This window comes from Ylistrum balloti, unplaced genomic scaffold, assembly GCF_031769215.1.
Source record: "Ylistrum balloti isolate Yb309-2 unplaced genomic scaffold, AGI_CSIRO_Ybal_v1 Utg370196, whole genome shotgun sequence".
Classification (NCBI taxonomy): domain Eukaryota; kingdom Metazoa; phylum Mollusca; class Bivalvia; order Pectinida; family Pectinidae; genus Ylistrum; species Ylistrum balloti.
In genome coordinates, this window is record NW_026782173.1 from 2,807,484 (window position 1) to 2,830,397 (window position 22,914).

The following is a 22,914-nucleotide window of genomic DNA, read 5'->3' on the forward strand; positions in this document are numbered from 1 at the left end:
GGACTGCTTTAAAATTTTATTTTCCATTACATCAGATTATATATACTTCCGTTACTTTTTTATTTTCTTTTTATTTGTTACTTAAAGGTTTCGCCATCTGCGGATTCAGCTTCTGTTGTTCCGTTGTTCTAGCGGTCCTTCTCCAGAATCCTTGTGAAGAACACGGTATCCAAGAAAAAGAAATACCAGTGAGTATTGATTAAAAATTTTTTTATCTAAAACAAAAAATTGAAAAAAAAATATGTGTTTTTGTTGTAAATAATCTATCATAAAATGCAAATACCTATGTTTGTAGACACTGAAAAACATACGTGCCCTTCCCAAGATATTTTGGCTGTTTATTTGGACAATTGCATTTGGTTTCGCACCATGGATCTGCAAGCAAACTAATTTACCGTAAGTACACCAGAAAAAAATCATCATATATGCTGTTTCTTTTGACTCGATAACATATCCAGTTAACACCTATACAATTGTTTTCATTTTCATATTGAAGGGACTTTTTGAAGTTAAAGTATGGCTATACGATGACAGAGGCGGGATACATAAATAGCGTCCCTTGTTTTGTTATGCTGTTTGCTCCTGCCGTAGGTGTGCTGTTGGTAAGTGTTTTAGGCGTATATTTTAAGTTAAGACATCAGATATATAATGGTGGACAGAACACAATGCCCAAGTTTGGAGTCATAGAGCTTTCTTGGTATTTACAAAGAGGATGCTACTCGTTTTGTCATATTTTCTGCAACTGTCATATGTTTTCTATTTGGAAGTAGATAAGGCACTTTTTAAAGGCATGATTATATAAAGACTGGTTTTGTACCCTGATTCTGTTTTTTGACATTTTTTTTAATTTGCATATAATAGGGTTTACTCTAGCAAATAACTCACATACGTCATTGACAATCGTTATGTCACATTGTAATCTCGATAAAAGTTTCATTGATCTATAGTACAAGCCATGTATGGGAGCATATATCCGCGATTCATGATCGACAGTAATAAAAGTCTTGCCTTTTTCTTTCAGAGGAGAATTGACTGCAACGGGGTTGTACTTATATTTTCAATAGTAGGCTCAATAGTACCGTTTGCATTACTGGGATTTTGTCCGGAAATTCACCCTGCCATCTTAGCCATTGCTGATGGAATATGCATTGCAATAACTTCGGTAAGTGGATTTAATGAAGTGTCTGAAAAACATTTTGGAAGGTCCTCTTCTTATCATCTAGAGTGTACTTGATATGGCTGTGTTGTAGGTAATTCAAGTGCAGCTTTTGGTAGTTATCAGTCCCGCCGCCTTTGTTGGAACTCTTGGAGGCATTTTGTATTTGGTTAGGCACGTTATTGCTGCATTCCTCTTACTAGTCTCAGGATATGTATTGGAAAAACCAGAAAGGTCAGTATCCATTAACGTTATTGTATTCAGCATTCCTATGTACACAAACTAATTAAGAAAAAAAAACAGCTCAAGTTTACTGATTTCATGACAAAATATACTACCAAACACACATACTATACACATCATGATTTAGAACTAGAAAATTGCCGATATCATTTATTATTTAAACCAGTACAATCGTCATGATAGAAAAAAAGTGACTGAGCACTTATGAGAAATTTGTTGAATAAACGAGAAATTAAACAGAACGCTTTCTCAATTTTGTTGATCCAAATTGATTTTTTTATATATCTGAAAAATCAAGAATTATTTTGTTTACAATGAGAATCATTATTCCATAATTATGTCGTTGGCGATACTGTATGCCAGAACATGTATATTTCAAAGTTATACATCTTGGTATCGCTACTGTTCAAATTTACAGAAATGTTTTGGTGAAAAGTGTTCAAAAATAGCTTTAACGTTGGTGTCTGGTAGTTTTGATTAACGATAAGGTATATGCATTTTTTTTAAAAATGTATCATACTTACGAAGTTACAACATTGTGCATTTCTTGTGTCTGTTATTCAAATTAACAGCAAATTGCCGACAGTTCCATATCTATTTACAGTACCTATGTTCGATATCCTAAATTATACCACGGGATAATTGTTCAATGGTTATAATTTTCTTGAATGTTTACATGTAATATACACTAGTTATGATGAAGAATCTTGGTTCATTAATGCAATCGTCTCGATCAACTGCCTTAGTCTGCCTAGGTGTAAAATATATGTACAGATAAAAAACAACCCAACTAAAATCACTTCTGCATCGTGTAGCTTGTATACAAGAGATCCCATATACACCTTTATATCTGTGTCAAGTTGTATAATTAAAAGTATAACACTTACAATCAGTAAACTAAAGAATTTGGAAAAAGCTATGGATTCATGTAGATATCATGCACATGTGGATTCGGACACCCGTATATAGTACATCGTTGAGTGTCTACTCAATAGAAACTCATTTTATAATTAAAATCGTGGAAAATTCATTTCTATATGTATGTGGCACTTGAAATATCACCTCCACATGAGAGTGTCAAAGAACAGAATATAAGTAGCCAAACTGCTTACACAGTGAATGTCTATTCTGAAAGATGTATTTTCTGAAATCAGAATATAAGCTATGTCTCAAAATATCACATGGATTTTGGTAATACGTTTTTTTAAGAGAGTTATTATAATAATTTTCCACGATACGTCTAATATTGACACTGTCTTTACCATATTATTGATTGCATGATGCAAGTTAATTCATTAATTTGGTCTATTTACTGCATTCTGTGATAACCCCAGCCACTCGTTTATTACATGATGTGATTCTATCGCTTTATTGCAGGTATAGGGTGGAGATTTAAGATGCCCTGATAGACAGTATTTCTTATATACATTTAGAAAATGTATTCCTACTGTATTAATAGAAGATGTGTTTTCAGAAATTATAAAAAAAAATGTTATATTTACAGGACGGACATCGCAAGTGCAATGCACTCTTATCAGCACTTTTTCCTAATGTTGATTCTTGTAACATCTATGAGTGCATTCTGCGTTGTAGTGATGAATGTTCTGGATATCCGAGATGTAAGTTTACAAATATTTTCGAAGCTCCCTCAGCATTTTTTCACAAAACAAATACTGAGTTTTCTACATTCTTTGTCTCGATGTCTTACAATGAGTTATTGACTAGATTTATTTTAGGTTAGGCGCAGCTAACAGTTTGTAAAAGTCATCCACTGAAGATGATTGGACCTTTAGTTTGTTTCCGAATACAAAATGTTTGAAACAGCATTATGACTCAGTTTTGTTCATTTTCCTTCTTAAAAAATACAACAAATTCCGTTTATTCCATTCCTCCTCTACCCAAAGATGTGAAGTTACTTTGTTGGACAGCACAATGTGAATTATTTGATGCTTGTTAATTATTTGATTTCCTTCAGTCGCAATTCATATTTCCAAATCAATGCCCTTATCATCACTTGGGAGTCACAGAGGGACAAAACAGCTGTATGGTGTAGCTTGATTCATTGTTTGGGTCTACGGTACCATGTCCTAAACTGTCATCAAAAAGGAAGTGACCACTTGTGTGGGTTTTTCAGGTCTACAGTATTACAGATAGTAGATATCACTGACGGAGTTTTAGTCCGTTACTGGTCCTGACCTGCATGTCACTTTTAAGTCTTATGGGTATTGGCATGGTGCTTGATGTTTCTTTAAAATCATCGGATAAATGGATTTTACGAACTAATATTTTACATTGCATATAATTCTAAATGTCTGCTGAAAGGTACTATTCATTTTTTCTGTCTTTTGTGGAATTTTCATACTTTTATAATACGTGTGTTATGTTTCAGGCATGTTCTTTAAACACGAGAATAGGCAAGTGGAGGAAATCCGACGTGGAATCAACAGAATTAATGTCAGGAATTCAATCGTCGAGCAAATATTCCTGAATAATTGACTGCCGCGGCATGTTTACATGTTGCTTCGCTACGTTTAATGTGTAAACCTTCCAATAACAATGAAATGATGTAATGTTTTCAAATATCTACCTATATTGGACCTTGTGTAAGAGGAGTAAATATCAACTGACAAGTCAAGTTTTCATGGTGACTTCTGTGTTTACGTAATTTGCTATTGTAGAATACGTCTTCAAATACGCTTACAATTACATACATTTATAGAATAGTTTAACTGGTTTCATTTTGTTTGAGATCAAGCCTTTCTGCAACATACTCAAGTAGTGTACAATTTTACCATTAAAACATTTTATATATTGTGTGAATGGCTTCCAGTATCGTTGTTATAGTTGAAATAAAATGTGTTGTATAAAACCATTGATAGCTACCTTTAGCTGGGGGGTCTTTATACACAAATATGGGTATAACGATTGAGGTAAAGATTATATTGTAAACTGTTAAAGTATGCGAGACTGTATACCCCGGCAAGAGGTCGTCGTCAACTAAAGATGGGTTCTGAAAGATAATTAAACATCATACAATTCGTTACAATAGGGTGTATATCTACACCACAGGACAATTGATTGACAAGAATACATTTAATTGGGGGCATCCGACTTCACCATCAGCGAAGTATTCGCATTCAAGAGGAAAATAGGTCGTAAAGTTTACTTAAACGGAAAAAAAAGAAAAAATTTAGTGTAATGACTAAGCAAATAGAGGCGAAAACACCATTAACTTTTAACAAACGAACAAATATCAAATATTCAGGAAATCGCTGCCATAGCTTAGAAATCTTTCATTTAACGTTTAACAACATTTAATGACCAAGATTTTAAACGTACATACCAGATGTGGTTCCGATGAATCAGAAGACACTTCAATCTTTCTGAACACATGGCAAGACTTTGTAAATCTTTCGTTTTTCAATATTGCCTTTGTCTTATCGATTTGTTTTAATACAACCAGGAGTCTATTGATATCTCATGCAATGAGAACAATAAGGAAATGCAAACATGTAAACATAAACATATTCCAAACCCACATACGATAAAACTGGGGCAAAGTATGAAGAAAAACATCAAGAAAAACCCAACATTGCAACATAATTAAAATCCAAAACTGGGCAAAACATGAACAAAAGAACAGTAAGACCATGTGTTCCGAAGGAGTAAACGTTTTCTGCTTCATCGACGACGTCATCCGCCATGTTAACCTTGTTTAATACAAGTTAGTAATGTCACGTTCTCAAATGAGAACAACTTACACAATAACAAAAAAACCGGTAAACTAACGAGAATCAAACAAGTTCAGTTTCATATCACACATAGAAAAAGAATATTGAGGTCACTATGGCAACCATAAATCTTTCGCATAGTTTTCTTCAACCTGCATCTTTTGAACCCTTGTGTTACGAGTTTGAACGTCAGTTGACGGCTTCTTGCGCGAAAATCGTGATAATAGGAACAGGCCCTTAAATATCGAATAAACTGTGACTTGTTTATACCAAGGTATAAGATGCAGGGATAGTGCTATGCAGAAATGAAAATTTCACTATAGAGAAATTGAAATCATCACGTTTATCATGCAGTATGGTGGAAAGCTTTCTATGTTGGTTTCGTTGTAGGATAAACTAGAGATCAGCACCTGATTTAGAAGTGTCGGCCGTGTGTTTGAATTCTAATTCTGGTGGGTATATTCGATGGACGTGTCAATAAATTACTTGTTATTTAAAGACAAGACGTCATCAAAATATCTTAAAGTGAAATTAAACGACATTGTAAGGTCTTTGTGCCCTGTTTTGATAATCATTTCAATAAATTAAGCCTGGAATGAAAACAGAAACAAGTCAGCCAAGATAGGGGCACAGATATGCCAATACTCTGCTGAGAGATGTTGCCACCAAACTCGACAAAGCTGATGTTAACCTAAACCAAAAAAAAAAGAAATAAATTTTATGAATCCGTCTTCCGTATATTTCTTCTTTAATGTGGGCGGTTTTTTTTTTTTTTTTTTTTACAAAATGCGCTTCAGTAAAGTTCACAGCCAGTTTGAACCGCTGTTCAGCTTTCCTGGAAAGTAAGTTCTCATATCAAAAGAACAAAGGCGTTTTGGTTTTCAGTTTATAATGGGGTATGGTGATGTCCTGAGTGGAAAAATCAATGTTCTTTCACATTTCGATAGTGTTTAATCATTTAACCTGGGCATCCTACATAAAAACGTGCGAGAGTATATTTTGTTTACAGTTGAAAAGTTTCATTGCTCCAGGTGAGCAGTGTATTATGCGATTCTTTGATAATTCGTTTGTGTTGTTTTGTTGTTCCCTTATACTTGATATAGACTTGACTTATGGTTTTCGAATTCCGTTATAAATTTGGGAACAGCGTATCAGTTCCAAGGAATTAAGCACTAATGTTGTCATTATCCGTGCATATTCCTCATCCATATATGATACCATGGATGGTATGCGTTCACGGCTAAATTATTACCTAAAAATGATAAATATCACATTATGTATCTACATACCGGTATTGATTAATAGAATCGTCCCCTACCTTGAGGATGTGACAGAAAAATCACCCCGATGGTTGGAGATTTCTCTGTTACATCCTGAAGGATGATTATTTTTCTCCAATTATACTTTTTCTCAGAGAGCCTTAGCTTCGGTGATAATCAGCTTGTAAATAAACAGGTAAAAGTACTGTTAATATGCATCTAGTGTTATTTGTCCAAATTTGTATTGAAACAGAACAAATGAGAAAGTGGAAGATTGAAAAGAAATTACAAAAATAAGGCTCAGTTTTGGTTTCCACCTATTCCGTCTGAGCTGTGCAGGACAACAAGCCTCGATTCTCATCAGCTATACTCACTATCAGTAGGCCTATGTACAAAAAACAACGTGGCATATGAATATCACTAAATTCACTCTGGATGACGTCATAATATGCATTAAAAAAATCTACGATGGACATATAGATCCTGTTGAGTTGGTAAATATTTATTGATTCGTCATTGAAAACCTCTACATTTAATTCAAAACATTTCAATAATAAACAATATACACTAGTCACAATATTATCAAATCTTGATAGTGTTTCTGAAAGATTGTGCCTTCAAAGTGTTTCCAAGGCGGGATTTTCCATTTGTCACTCATCATTTCATCCGGTGGATTTGACAAGGAAATGCTGTTATGTGTCTTTGTCATTTGAGAGAACTGCATGTCAGAGGTAGGTCTTGAATGGACACGATCGTCGACGTCATGATTGTTGCTGTTGGATGTAATGTCACTTTATGTAGAATTTGACAATATAGCTGACATTTTTTGCTTTTGGAAATTGTTCAACCGGTGATAAATATTGAGAGATTTTTGTGACCGGTAATGGGTATAGCCTGTGTGTCTGACGCCTGTGTTGGTCAGTCTTCTGTTTTCGTTTTCCTCAAGATTACTTTTTTTAATCATTGTTTTCATTAGTTGACTCAGTTATCACCGTTGTCGAGCATGATGGGTGGGGGAGGGGAGGCAACTCTTGTAGACATAGAGGACTGGAGGATGAAATTCTCGTCACACGATGGATTAGGAGGGGGAAGAACAGTAGCGGAAATGACAGACGTAGATGAAGAAGTGGTAAATACATGTACATTGACAACACTGAGTTCTTCCATATTTCCATCAAATAAGAATGGGAACGCCTCATCGGGCATTCCCTTCACAAGCTAAGGCTTTACTGCACTAACTATTTCGCCAGTGTCAGTCATGTGGACTTTATACATCATATAAGTTCCTGTAGGGCGAAAAGTGTCAATAATCTTGCCCTTCCTACCTTCGGATCTTATGCTGACAATGGCTCCTATTTCAAACCTGGTTTTGAGCTATTGGTAAATTAGCACATGTGTATTTGTTTACATACATATAGCAGACGAATTGTGTAGAAGTAGTTCGGTTCACTTCCGGTGCACGCGCAATCTGTCATACCCAAGAGGTTGACAGAGAAATCACACCCTGGAGGTTGACAGAATATACCATTTTACGTTCCTTTACAATGTGCTGGCGGTACGGCGTTATATTTTGATCGTCTTCGGATTTTTCTATTCACCTCTTTTTCCAACAGGAGTGCTAAATGAAATTCTGGACACATAGGTATTTTTTTATTATCATTATTGTAGCAACCACATCATTTTAAATATCGCTTTCTTCAATAAAACATTTCATAAATAAAGTGCAAGTCAAATCTACAACACTTCAACTAATGAGTAACTACGATACAGTAATAACATGGCTTGGTCAAGAATATTTCTAGAGGTGGTTACACGATATTACAAATGTGATTACCGCATCTAGCGGAAGATAATACCCTTCTCAAAATGTGATACAGGCAAATGAGTAAATGTGATGACTGCCATTTGAAAAGAGATCAACAAAACAATTGAACATATGTTCAGGCTCTGATGAGAAGTTTTTTTAATGAGTTATGACACATTCATTTTCAGGATATGAAATTTGTGGTAAAGAGTATTTTTTTGTATTTCACTTACCTGAATGTTATTTATCAACAGAACTTTTCGAAAAGGGTAAGCGACATTAGAAACAAGATCGACTACGACGTGTGTTTAGGTTTCAGAGTGGTCCGGTGTAGTGTAATTTTCTCTGTCATGACATGGCTATATTTATAACACGAATTGTAATAAAGAATCGCTTAACTTTTAGTCACCGTTTCAATAACCTGTCGATGGCAATATTGTATTTGTTTTTCAAGTATTACAAACTTTCTTATTATAAAAAATAAGTAGTACTTAACTCATTATTGATGGAGGATTATACGCATAAAAGAAATGTCTACATGTTCTACCGATGTTGTTTGCTGGTTACAGATCAACTCTTGTTTACAAGCTCGATAGACAAGGGAACAGATGTAAGTATATATGTACACCTTATATCACTGATTGACAGGGTTGTTTAATTTTCGCTCAAAATATTGATTAAAGTTGTTACTTGGGTTTTTTTTATTGATATTTAATCTAGTGGATAAGAGATAAGAGATGTAATACATGTGCTACTGTTTGTTAAACGTACAAATCATTAATGTATAGAAGGACCAACGTTTTTGATGTTTTATTAGCGAGATAAAATTTCTTTCAAGTTTAAATATATATCATGGTCTATGTTTTGGGTCGATAGCATATGCATGTACACTTGTAAATAAACACTTGTGACTTGTGAGATGATTCATATATGCTTTAGCATGTTGCCCTTTTCATGCCAGCTCTGTTTGAACTTGATATCTTTACAGTAACCATGGAAGTCACACAAAGTGTTTAGTGATTTAAACAACAATCAGGCTGACAATGAATTATCTGTAGTATTTTAACTATCCCTGTATGTTATGAATGAATCGTGCCCCCGTGTTGTCATAGCTGACAATTCCCAAGTATCGATGACGACTATACAAAGAACCTACAACCATACACATTTAATCGCATGTCAAGGGTATTTTCCTAGTTTTCTAATTTTTCCTGAGCGAATGACGAATGAATCTGCACCATGGTTCTGCAACAAACTAATTTACCGTAAGTACATCCGACAGAACCATGTATTTATTTCTTATTTTGACTCCACAACATAATCATTTTATATTTATGTAATTGTTGTTATTATCGAAGGGCTGTACGATGACACAGACAGGATACATAGACATCCCTTGTTTCGTTATGTTGTTTGCTCCTGCTGTAAGTTTGCTGTTGGTAAGTATTTTAGAGAAATCTTTTCAATAAAGATATAAAATATATCAATATAATGATAGGCAGAAACAATGCCTAAGTTTGTTGTCATAGACCCAGGGATCACAAACTTCCGTGGTATTTACAAAAATGAAGTTCTTTGTTTTGGCATATTGTCTGTCCCCGTCATATGCTTATTAGTAAGTTATTTGGGGACTTTTGAAGACATCGCTTTATTGTCTCTTTTTACACCCTGTTTTTGTGACATATTCACGCACGTAAAATTATATTTTCATTTTTTCATCATGCTGCTTCCATCCCACTCACCCATAGCGAAATGGGTAATATCTATCTTGATCAGGACAATATATCTGATTGTTACAGAAAGATATCTAGTGTAATTTACAAAGTCAGAACCGTATCATAGAGGAAAACATTAAATATAATGTGTTTTTCTTTATTTACATGAAATAGAGTATACTCCAGCAAATAACTATGACAACCAGCCTGTTAGTATGTAATCTTGACAAATGTGCCGTTGATCTATATAGTACAAGCCATTCATGGGAGCATACATCCGCGATTCATGTCATGATCGACAATAATAAAAACAACTTTAGACACAGTGCATATCCTTCTATTTTCAGAGGAGAATATATCGCAACGGGGTTGTGTTTTTGTTTTCAATAATAGGCTGAATAGTACTATATGTATTACTCTGTCCGGCAATTCACCCTATCATCTTAGCCATAGGTGATGGAAGATGCATTACAATAATTTCGGTAAGTGGATTTAATGAAGTGTCTATGAAAACCATTTTGGAAGGTCCTTTTCTCATCTGGAGGGTTCTTGATGTGGCCGTGTTGTACGTTGTAGATATTTCATTGGCAGCATTTGTTAGTTATCAGTTCCTACGACGTTGTTGGAACTCTTGAAGGCATTTTGTATTTGGCACAGAACGTTGCTGCTGCATTCCTACTACTAGTCCCAGGATATGTAGGAAAATAAATCAGAAATATCAGTATTTTGTAATGTTATTATTTTCAGCATTCCTATGTACACAGACTTATACCACGGACTAATTTTTCAATGATTATGATTTTCTAAAAAAACATAATGTAATATATACAAAAGTTATGATTAAGAATCTTGGTTTACTAATAAGATTATTTTGATCCATTGCCTTAGTCTACTTAGGTAAGGAATATGTGTACAGGTAAAATAACACATGTATGATGCAGTTTAGGTCTTTATTGAATATAATTCTAAACGAGTGTGAAAGGTACTATTCATTTTTGGTTCTTTTGTATCTTTTATGATATATGTGTTTTATTTCAGGCATGTACTTTAAACTAGAATAGGCAAGTGGAGGAAATCTAAATCAACAGAATTTCTGTCAGGAATTCAATCGTCGAGCAAGTATTCCTGAATAATTGACTGTCGCGCCATGTTAATATGTTGCTTCGCTACGTTTGATGTGTAATACGCAATATTTTATTGTAGGTTACGACTACAGATTATAGAATAACTGAATTCATTATGTTTCCACAACATACTAACTTCAAGCGGTGTAAATTATTGATATTTATGATTTAAATACAAGTTACATATTGAAGACAAGTGCCCAATTACTCCATAATGTAATTGGTTATTAATCAATCACTTGGGTTTATTTCCTGTAATCGATTACTCATTACATGTAACATATTACAGTCAATTACTTTACCAACTGTAATTGTCATCTTGTATCTTTAAATTAGTATTAATAGTACAGACAAATATTTATTGATTCTCAAAATTAATGACAATAGTTAGATCTAGTCTGTGGCAGAGAAAAAGGATGAGTGATAATTACTATAGAACCAACTGATAATAACGTTATACGATTATAATTTTGATGCATGACATTTGACCATCTGAACATCTTTACCTATATGGTTTTGTACACTTCGAAATATAAATAATGCTTTCATTTTAGTTATGTTAGACAGTTCATGTAGACTGAAAATAATTTTTTCCGGTCTGACTTCTTACAAAGCACACTCGCAATGTAAATCTTGGTCAATCCAAGTAAGAAATGTCACGTTAAACAAGCAAATGAACGCATCAAACACATCTAGTTTCACATAAGGCAGTAAAATATTTCTCAATGAGATGATCATGACTCAAACCTTCCACAAAGTTTTCATCAACTTGGTTCTTTTGAAAGTCTGTGTTATGGGTATGTCTTCCCGTTGTCGACATCTTCCATGAAAGCCTTTATTTCAGGAACAGGCGCTTGAATATCAAATTACCTGAGACACAAAAAATTGTGTGAATGTTGCAATCCAGGAATAGAAAATCACAATTAGAATTGAAATCATCTCAATTAGTATGCAATGACCTGGAAATTAGTCCAAGTTCATGTCTTTGTAATAAAAGGTCAGCTTAAGCGCCTGATAAACACGTGTCAAGTCTGTCTTGTCCTTGATTTCTATTTTGGTTGGTATATGCTATGGATATGGTCAATAAATCTCTTGTTATTAAAAGATAGACGTCATCAATATATCTGAAAGTGAAATTGGAGGGATTTACAAGAATAGATTACAGAGTGTTTAACTATTGAAATATCTTTCTTTTTAATTGAAGAACATTGAAAGGATATTTTTTTAATGCATTTCCTCAATATAAGCAAATGTTATATATGTTATTGTCTACCTGTATTATATACACTCAGTCGTGCAATAAGCTAAAGCCAACTTCTGATGACGTTGAATTATGATTTATCGATACGGGCGATTTGCATAAATGATGTTCGAACAATTTATAAATTAATCACACCTATATAGATCATTATTATTCTGTTAAAATCACAAACTTTTGATGAATTTTGAAACATCCCACAGTTATTTTGACATGGAATAACGAGACATTTACATGTCTTGCATTCACCTAACATATTTCTCATATCTCGATTAATTTTGGTATAGAACTACATATGTTACAAAGTATTCATAAGTGTTTAAGTATGTTTGTTCTAAACCCGTATTGGTAAGTTAACAAGTTTCCATTCTTTAGTTTAAATTATGAAAAATAGCATGGAAAAGCTTGACAAAAACATGACAAAGAAATCATGAGATAAAACGAATCAAATTAGTGTAGATGTTCCGTAATTAAATGTTGAAACGGAAATCTTTTTTAATAAGACGTGGGTACAAAGAATGTAACAAAATGCACACAACAGTGACAGTTTAACCTGATATCCATACAAAAGTTAAAACAATTTCCAAACGAAAATGTGCACCGATCTTTAGCCTTCACCTTCGTCTGCATTATTTTTTAAACCAGAAACACGTGATGTCTGATTGTTCGTTCCCGAAAATCGTGGCATTTTGATATATCTTAATATGGTCATTAAAGTTTGACATATTCTTAAATCATGACTTCGTTTTAAAGCTCCAACCTTATACCACTTTAAGGCAGAATATCGACACGTTGAAACAGGTAACAGTGTTAAGTTTTGATTTGTTTGGTAAACACTCTAACATGCTCTACATGTAAATTAAGACACATTCAGACAGCCATATTGTTTGTAAAAGGAAGAATGATCTTCATCATTCAGCAATATGTTAACTGGTAGCTTCGCCATTTATACTTTTGTTAGTTTCGTTCCCCTCATGTCCATTTGGATAATCTGCTACTCCGCTACCAGTTTTCATACTGCCATCACCAACGGGACTTTTCTCTGTCATGTCCATTTCTATGGCTTTCTGTAGTAAACTACTTTTTTCGTCAGTCTTGTGTTTCCATCTCCCCAAACGTTGATTAATTGCACATGTCTGTATTTTAAAGAAAATACATGTATATGAAATGATATGGAGATATAGCCTATAAAGTGGTAAACATTCCCTTGTCATCAACAGTATATTTTCAGTAAATGTGAAACCGTCTACTTTGAAATGTAATTACTGTCTGTCACGAGTTACATCTTCTAATTCCTGTCCTGTCAAACATGTGCTTTAGTTACAGTTTATCTCTTGATGTAAGTAGACTTTATCTCCCTGTCTTTAGAAATACCATTTTCACGCAATATCTGCCCAACTTCTTTAAAAACACTTAATAATAAATAATATACATAATTATACGATCCAGACAAACAACACGTTTTCTGCTAAAGCAATAATTGACCTATTTTAATTACATGTATACATATATCCATGATACTTGATGTATTTAAACGACCACACGTCATTAGTAATCGCTGTGTCGTTTTAATAAAAACAAACCTCTTTAAACACGTGATCTATTAGAGTTCATAAACAGTTAAGAATCGCATCATCAATGTCATTCCGTAAATAGTTAATGGACTTATGGAAGTAACAGTTTTTAATCACGTATCAAATAAAAATCATATATCGTCAAGACGATTCTTTCTAAGTTGCTTAGAGAAATATATCATTAAGTGTAAGATCATTAATAAGTAGAAACATTCTATATCATTGATGAACTATACTTACGTCATTAATATCCCAAACATTGAGAAGTATACCACAGAGAACTGATAGTGACGTCAGCATTACCAGAGCCAAGAAGAAATCATGATATCCCTCTAGTGGATCTCTTATTCCATGTCTATAAACACACAAGTACAGAGCTCATTTTAACACAAATTTAGCAGTATATGCCAGTCAATCAAGGAAACGTCTGGCTTTCATGATTCACGTGTAAATATAGGGGCTGAAAGAGTGAATATCCAGAAACTAGTACAATCTACATTGGCCGATACAATTATTGAAACATACACGGTGAGATGTATGAGGTGTGATTTACTTTTCTTTCAGATTTCAGGTTATAACGACTGTACACGAACTCCAGTTACACTAGTATATCATGAACCGCCCACATTCAAAGTAAAGCAGTAAAATCAATCCCGGCAACATTTCAATTTCAACAGATTGAACAAAGATAGAAAACAGAGATCCAGCATAAGATAGAGTTCAAGCTAAACAATTAATTAAACTTTATCATACAGCTGTAATGCCTAATTAAAACACGCGTGGACATCCAGAAAGCGAGAAAGGTATGCCAAAATAAACCGAAACAAATACCACGGAAAAGTTAAACGGTTTTCATAATGATAGCATTGGGGAATATTTCCTCATGTAAAATGTTCTTTATTTTGTTGTCTGTAAACGTGACATTATTACTTGTACTGATCCAGATTTACATGGCGGATGACATCGATGAAGCAGAAGACGCCTTATCTTCAAAAAACAGTCATTTTAATAACCTTATAATTTCATTCATGAGTCTCCTTGCATTTATTCATATTTTTATTCATAGTTTTATCGAGTTGACATGTTGGTGTTTTCTTAATTGTTATTGAAACACAGTTAAAGGACAGAGATATGCATATGTCGTATTTGATGGGTGTTTGAACTCTCTCCTAGGAAGGTTGCCTCCCTTCCATTGACAAAAAAAATCAAAATTAAAAGTCGCATTTTTGTTAAAAACAGTTGTGAGAAAAACTGCACACATAACGTATTACCATTAGTACTGTTTGCAATTAATTTCAGAAAAGTGGTGGCATAGTTACAAGTGTTTAACAAAACTTAATGTCGATCAAATTGCTTATTATATATGTTTATTTCATGATGGCTGATTCTACAGGTGCTTTTTCGGAGACAGTTGGTTAAATCTTTCTTTTTATTAACTATTATCGCTTCTTTTATCGCTTCTGGTAGAGGCGATTTGCCGTCCGCCTGTTTGTTTTTTCAATGGCATTTTAGTTGTCTACATTGTCCTTTTATCATTAAAACTAGTTAGTGATAGGCTTTCCCTGTTTCGTACATTTTCTTTACAAGTAATACCACAGTCTATTTATACGTACATGTCATGTTTCTGTAGTAAATATCCATCCAGTAGCAGTGTGAGACCAATCACAACGTTTCTTACGAGATACATAATCCCAGTTACCGTGCCAAAACAGGAACGAGGCACCAACAACACCGCTACCTGCCACATTCCCAGCTGAAACAACCAATAGTTATCCTTGTGGTTAAATTGAGCTATATGCAATCAGAATGTGCAGAAAAATATCGTTTGAATTTTTATTTTTATTTTATTTATTTATTTTTTTTTTTTTTTTTTTTTTGGGTGGTGGGGAGGTGGTGTTTGTTTTTGTTTTTGTTTTGTTTTTTGGTTTTTTTGTTTTGTTTTTTGGGGGGGTGGGGGTTGTTATTCATTTAAAGCCGGTATCGTATCAATTTTAAAGATGGGAATTAAAGCAATACTTGCCTCGGTAACACAATTTGCAAATCCCAGGCTAATGGTGAGGAAAAGTGGATGGACGGAGTGACAAAATCCTAACAACGAGAAAACTGGTACGATCGTCACTGCAGCACATGTCACTAAAATTCCAATGCAGTCTATCTTATTCTGAAAACAGTATGAACAAGAAATATTTCAACAACGTTCATTTTCGTATATTTTCGAAACGCTGATGAGTACATATCACGCCCCATTTAAACAGTTTACAGAAATGGTTAAACAATACCTTAATAAGCTACTAATGATATGATGGTAAAGATGACCACAGTGAAACATATACCCTAGATGGTTTAATTTGACGATTTTAGTATTGGTAGAACATAGAGCAAAATTATGCCGATCAGTACTCGCATCTGACGGGTCACATATAACTTGATTCTAACCGAATCATTTACATGACAATGAAACTCGATCTCTGTCACGTTGAATTACAACAAATTGCGTATTCGTTTTTGTTTTCTTTGGCTCTCCATTTGATCACAAGTTTAATTTTTTTTTTTTTTTGTTATGAAAACATCTGAATTACAAAACAATCATTTACTTCTACTACATAGACAATGTTACATATCCAAAACTTGATTTGTTGATAGTTATCTAATGAACCTTGTCTTAAATAACAACGACATGACAGAGTCATAAACTGGCTGCCTGAACCTACGATTTGAGAAATAATCACTGCAGTTTTTACTAACTTATCACCTCCTCCATGTGAAAATTTAGAAACTGACAAATGTAAACAAAATCACAATTAAAAGACTCAAGTTTATTAATATTAATAATTATAATATTCTAGAGACTAACCGGTCAAGAGTGGTCCATACTCTACGCTAATTGTATACTCATGACTTGATTTTGACTGGCGTGAATAACAGCCATAAAACAGTAAAATGATAAAAGTGGTTACAATTGTGAAAATCGTACCAAGGCCATAGCAACGAGAGGACCAACGACGAAAGGCAGCATTGCCGAGCCGGTGATGTACGAAGACGTTGTTGGGGAAAATCCGTATTGTAACAGTAAATACTCCCTGTAACGAACGGATCAGGACATATCATAATACTGCATGACTCACAGTCAGACAGAGTGTAAATTCATGCTTATACTCAAATGATCACATTACCAGAACCTCGTCATCATTTTAGGGAGTAGTGGAGTTATATTCTTATAAAATGTCAAAGCACATGTATATTGCTATACATATAATACTATATCATCTTGATGCTTTTTTGTGTTTCACAACAAAGTCAATATATCCAAACAAAATAAAAACAAAAAACAAAACATTTTGCCCAAATGATCGAGTTTCATAAAACGCCTTGTTTGCTTTCAAAATTACTTTTCTTGAAAAATACAATTATTTTGTAAAATTCAAATTCAAAACAAAACACATTCAATCCATGATTTGTATATTTTATCATGAAAATGTGCCATGTAAAATAAATTGATGTTTTAAATCAAATGACAAGTATCAGTTTGTGTGTCAAAAATCTATTATTTCATTCTATCATAGCTTTGATTGCCATGGATATTGCAATTTTCGTGAGCTAACATATGTCGATCCGGTCCTTAAGTAGCCATGTTTAGTAATATAATTAATGAACTCATTCTTTGAATATTCCAATAAGGTTCTTTTTAATGATATCTTATGCACAGTTACAATCATCAATATTTTACATGTAAAATATATGTCTAGGTGGTCCCATAATTTTCAAAATGCAGAGACAGAGATTCCTAAAGAGATGGATACGGCTAACGTTTTGATCAATTAGTTCTCTATGTCTTCCTTCCTTAACAGAGAAGGATCGTCCCATAATCCTTTTAGGATGCTATGGTTTGTTATTCAGGCGAAACATGTTATGTTGTACAGGAGTCCCTAACGTTCTAAATTGAATCTCTTTGCATAATATGTGTCTTTGATCACACAGGAACAATTGCAGACATAGGAATCTATCAATGCATGAATTTATCATTCGAATTTGAGAATCTACATGTTTTGAATCCTGATACTTACGGTAAGTTCGCATGAAAGCTGATTACCTGCCCATACAGCAATGCTATCATGCATACATGTACCCAGAATTTTCTGGGGACAGCCTTTATGTCGGAAAACGTCTGCAAGCAACAATTAACAATCTGTTATGTAGAATCATTTACAGGGCGTATTGCATCTTCGTTGAAATACGCCATCGTTCTTGTTCTTCAATCTCACGTCAGACGAAATCAAAAGCACTTTCGCTTCATTTATATCTTATTACTTAGTATACAAAGTGGTTGAATAGCACACCGTTCACACAACGGCAAGGTCCTTTCATTTATTTGCCTTGAAATTATTGGAATGAATCCTATATACACGTTATGACAGTCTTTACTGCCATATTTGCAATATTTATGCTTTGGATAGTACGAGATAGATCAGCTGTTTAAAGCGCACACACAGTATGGCAAGCCAGCTCTAACAAGTCTAAAATAAAACACTACGCTACGTCGGTTAAACTGACGACTATGATGGATTATCTTGATGGTTTTGTAATACTACATGTTTATGTTCAAAATTAACTTTGCACGCGATGACAAAATGTTGGTATGGTTCCGTCAAGTCAAGAATGAGTAAAACACTCAAAACTGTAGTAGATTTACTCACAGTACGATTAGTGTCACTGGTCTTCGATGCCTGCTTCATCTGAATTTTCCGAAGAGCCATGGCTAGGCAGATGGCCGAGATCACTCCCAGTCCGCATAGGCATGCCCCTGGTCATAGTTAAATCAAATTATTAAAGTAGTCATGTAAACTAAAGATTCCAGAACTTTGGCGCCCATTATTAATTTATCTGTATCAATGTATTGAACTTTGCCTTATGTTCTTTTTCTTCTTTTATTTTTGCTCTTGATAATATGAACTTAATACCCTTAATAAATAGCGGTACAAATATTTAACTGCCAAATACCTCAATGAAACAGACACAACTTGGGACCAAGGGGTACCTGCTAACAAACTTTGAGAAAATCTATCAAGAAACAATGAAAACAAATTTACAGAGTCAAAATCAAAGATGGCTGTCTGTCAGCCATTTTGTTTTCTGATCAGTTCTCGAATCAAACAGGCACAACAAGCGACCAAGGGGAATATACACATGAAATTTAAAAAGGATCCATCCTGTTATTCTTGAGAAAGGCGATAACAAATACGGCAGGGCCATATAAACGGATGTATAGGGCGATTTGAATAACTAAGGTTTTTACAGGGAAGGTGTAACCTACCACTCCATACCGCCACTCCAAATCCTACTTTATCAGCAACAGTTGCAGACACATAGAACGTCAGGATCGAACCTCCACGTTGACTGAGTATAATGAAGGACAGTGGCAGAAGAGATTCCTCCGAGAACCAGTGGGCAACAACTCTACCTTGAACGACTGGATGAAAATATTTTTTTATATAAAATGATTTTGAATATCAAACGATGTTTTAGTTACAATACATGATAGCAATTTTCAGTACGGTGAGCAAGTAAGACAATAACCTTTTCCTTATATTGATATCGTTAAACAATGTTTATCATATCTCAGTCTACTCACAACACAGAGGTGTTTCACCAAACGCCAGTAGAATCCTCCCTGCCACCATCACTGCGTACATTGCAGTTACTATGGGGGCATGAGACACAGCACTTACGGCGAACAGGATCGACCCCAGGAACTGAAGTGACGTAAGCAAGATGGCGGATCCTTGGATATAAAGTTCAATGTTCATAGAATTAATTACGTAAAATTGATGTGACTCACATAACATAAAACAAGTACAACATCAGTTCAAAACATAAAACATTAGTTTATTCAGAATATGTTAACTAGTGCATTTTTTCTTTCTTTCTTTTTTAAATTTTTTTTTATCTAAAATTCGACATTAGGATAATGCAGCTCACGTCTTGTATCTAGAAATGATCAATCGGATCACATTACGATGTACCTTTAAATTGATCATTATAACAGCTGCTTCATTTCTCAAGAGTTCGTGAGTGATGAACTTAGATTAAAAACCTTGTTACAGAAGTATCTATACAATATATATATATATTGCTCCTTCCTATTCGAAAGCTACGAATGTTTCACTGGATTCATTATTTGCAGCTTTATTTTCACTCCGTTACATCAAGACTCTGCTCTAGTAAATCCTGTTACACTGATGTTGACACCAAGCTTGATTCATTTTGTAAACATTAACCGATCAGTTATTCCAGATTCAAATAACGTACATAACCATCAACAGTCATGGATAGGAAGGTATAAAATTTCACTAATTTTACAATAACTACTCTATTATTCCTTTATATTTTGCAATAATGAAATTAAACTTACGACCGTTGCCGAGTCTATCAATCAGATATCCAACAGGCAGACTGAGGATCGCTGATCTGCAAAATAAAGCATACTTAATGAATTGGACATTTTACTCTATAGACAAAAATCTAGTTCAGATTCGAATCTTCGTGTAAACGTCCTACATGAGTGTGAATTATGCCTAATAATAATTATGAATATTGGTAATGTGGAAAAATAGAGAGGATATCAATGAACTTATGAAGGTTATTGCTTACGTCCATCGCAGGGAGGAGTGTAGCAGATTGTAACGGACTGCTCCTAAACCGAGACACACTTTGCAGGCATTCTCTGTGTTTGTATTGTTTGTACCACCTCCAACAGTTGTGATGTCCTAAGGAATTAAATACTCAAATAGTTTTATACCATGCAAAGCATGCAGAATAACGATGTAGTGTTAGAATGTTTGCTCAATGAAAATGATTGCAGAGTGTTAGCCTACTGACCTGATGACTGCTGCAGACAAATATCTGATGCTGAAAAACATAGCTGTCGATATAGCATGATGTATTATTGATATACCTACCTCTAGTAATACAGGAATGTTTCGGAATCAGCTGATTCGTTTGTAACAGCTATCAGAATACATTACAAGCTCTTTAATTGAAATGTTCGAAACATATAATTCAGACTGATAATGTTTTATAAAGTCCTAGATAATCTTGTTATAATATATTCTACAGATCTTCTCATTTTAGCAGACACAGGAACCTGGTCTTCGCACTGCAGACCTCGTGTTTTTTAAACAGATGCAGATATCAGAAGACAACTGTAAGTTTTCTTTCTATCCTCACAGAACTCAATTACTCGTTGGAATCCCCTCTCTTTATCTCTCATTGCGGCTGACGCAATGCAATCTTTAAAATCTGCCCTTTATGTGCCGTAACTTTCCTCAACACTCTAAATCCTTCTCTATACGTACATAATTTTATCATAACAGAAAAAACCTCCAATGTGCACGTACATGTTGCAGAGAATACCTTATAATCTGGTTACGGCTTGTCATTATTTCGAAGAACCTATGTCGACCATTTAAGGACATGAAATTTATGAAACCTATTAATTTGACGGACTTACCCGACTGTTAATAACTTCGTGTTGTAGTGCTGTCGGCATGTCCACAACGAAAATGGTACCAAGAACCATAAAACTGTTGAAAAACAGTATAGCCGGTCGCCATTGTTCTAAAATAAATATATATTTGTATGTAATTTTTTTTATTATTATTTAACAGTGAGTGAAACTGATGGCACGATAAGAAAATGTTTTTGAATATAGTATTAAGTAAAACAAGTTTCACTTGTTCCTTTATGCTCTAGCTCATTTAATGAATGCTTGTGTGAAATGTATAAACATCCAGGTGAGTCATATATCAAAGTAAAAAAAAATTCTACATATAAAAGTAGGCGCCCTGCATTTAAAAATTAAAGGTTTTTTTGTGGTAAGATTAAAGCTAATCAATTCTAGCGATTGCTAGGTTGTTTAGTGACGAATGCTACAATGAAGAAGACATCTTTAAATTATTTTCACCTTCCAATATCTTAACAATTACTCGCATTAGGACCAAACTAGCCACTGCAATACCGTCAATTAGCAAGAGTTGGTGCAGAATTTCGGCCCGTGTATTAGAGTTTGATTTGCATTGTTTAGTAAATGAGTTAATTATAGAACGTCCATGGCAGAGCTGAAGTCTAAACGATATATACAATGTGTTACAGTATACCTGATCACATATATACGATATTGTATAGATATGTTTACAAAATACTGCCGTGAGCCACACATTGTGCAGCACTAAGCCATCACATGATAACGAATAACGTCGATGATTAAAGTCGATTTATTTTTGGAGAGTGTTTTCGACTGTAACATATACATATATATCACATCTACAAATGAACGTTCTCACACTAGTGTCTTTTTTAACTATAGATAACAATTTAGATTCGACGCTTGACGAACTCCATTTTCCTGAATTAAAAGTAAAATATGCTGCATGATTATTATACGTACGCATGAATTGCATTGTATAATCGTAAGTGTGTACAGTTATGGAAGTATCGTATTAAATGTATCACTTTTCTACATGTAACGTCATAATCATGTCAGTAAAGTGTTCACGAGATTGCTGTCCCGAGCCACATTCAAACTAAATTAACACAACCTACCTCGGGCAATGGAATCCTTACTACAAAAACATGCCTTTTCCATCTGTTTATACATCGATCCACATATCCACGTACATGGGAGCCATGTTGGGAGAACGTGAATAGGGATCACTTATGCGTTTTTCTAAAGCTTTAGCTAAAATGTAAATAACCACAGGAAACCACAAGCAATCAGCTGGTCATGTGGCCTTCAAGCCTGATAATGTCCTGGATAACTTCGGACAGCATGTTTCCATAAAATTATATACACACCGAAAACTGTCCATAGAGATTTAGTCATTTTGACTGAATAAAATTTTATAGGTATTACATTGTATCAAAGCGATTCGCATATATAATAAACACAAACCTGACATGTTCCGTTACACGAGATATTCCGCCTATATTCTCTCCGCTTTCCACGACATGGTAACAGATGCTTTATTGTACGACAGTTAAATCTATATTAAGTA

At 34.2% G+C, this 22,914-nt stretch overlaps 1 protein-coding gene across 1 annotated transcript; it reads right to left on the reverse strand.

The window, feature by feature from the left end:
- Positions 1 to 13,216: 13,216 nt before the first annotated feature.
- Positions 13,217 to 21,482, reverse strand: LOC132551419 (major facilitator superfamily domain-containing protein 1-like; the record flags this gene model as incomplete). The annotated part of the gene is made up of 12 exons (XM_060215557.1): positions 13,217 to 13,426; positions 14,105 to 14,219; positions 15,478 to 15,617; positions 15,885 to 16,025; positions 16,839 to 16,944; positions 17,929 to 18,029; positions 18,559 to 18,665; positions 19,176 to 19,331; positions 19,494 to 19,643; positions 20,274 to 20,329; positions 20,513 to 20,628; positions 21,372 to 21,482. Coding segments are annotated over 12 exons (1,509 nt in total), but the record flags the coding sequence as incomplete, so codon positions are not given.
- Between the last annotated feature and the right edge of the window lie 1,432 nt (positions 21,483 to 22,914).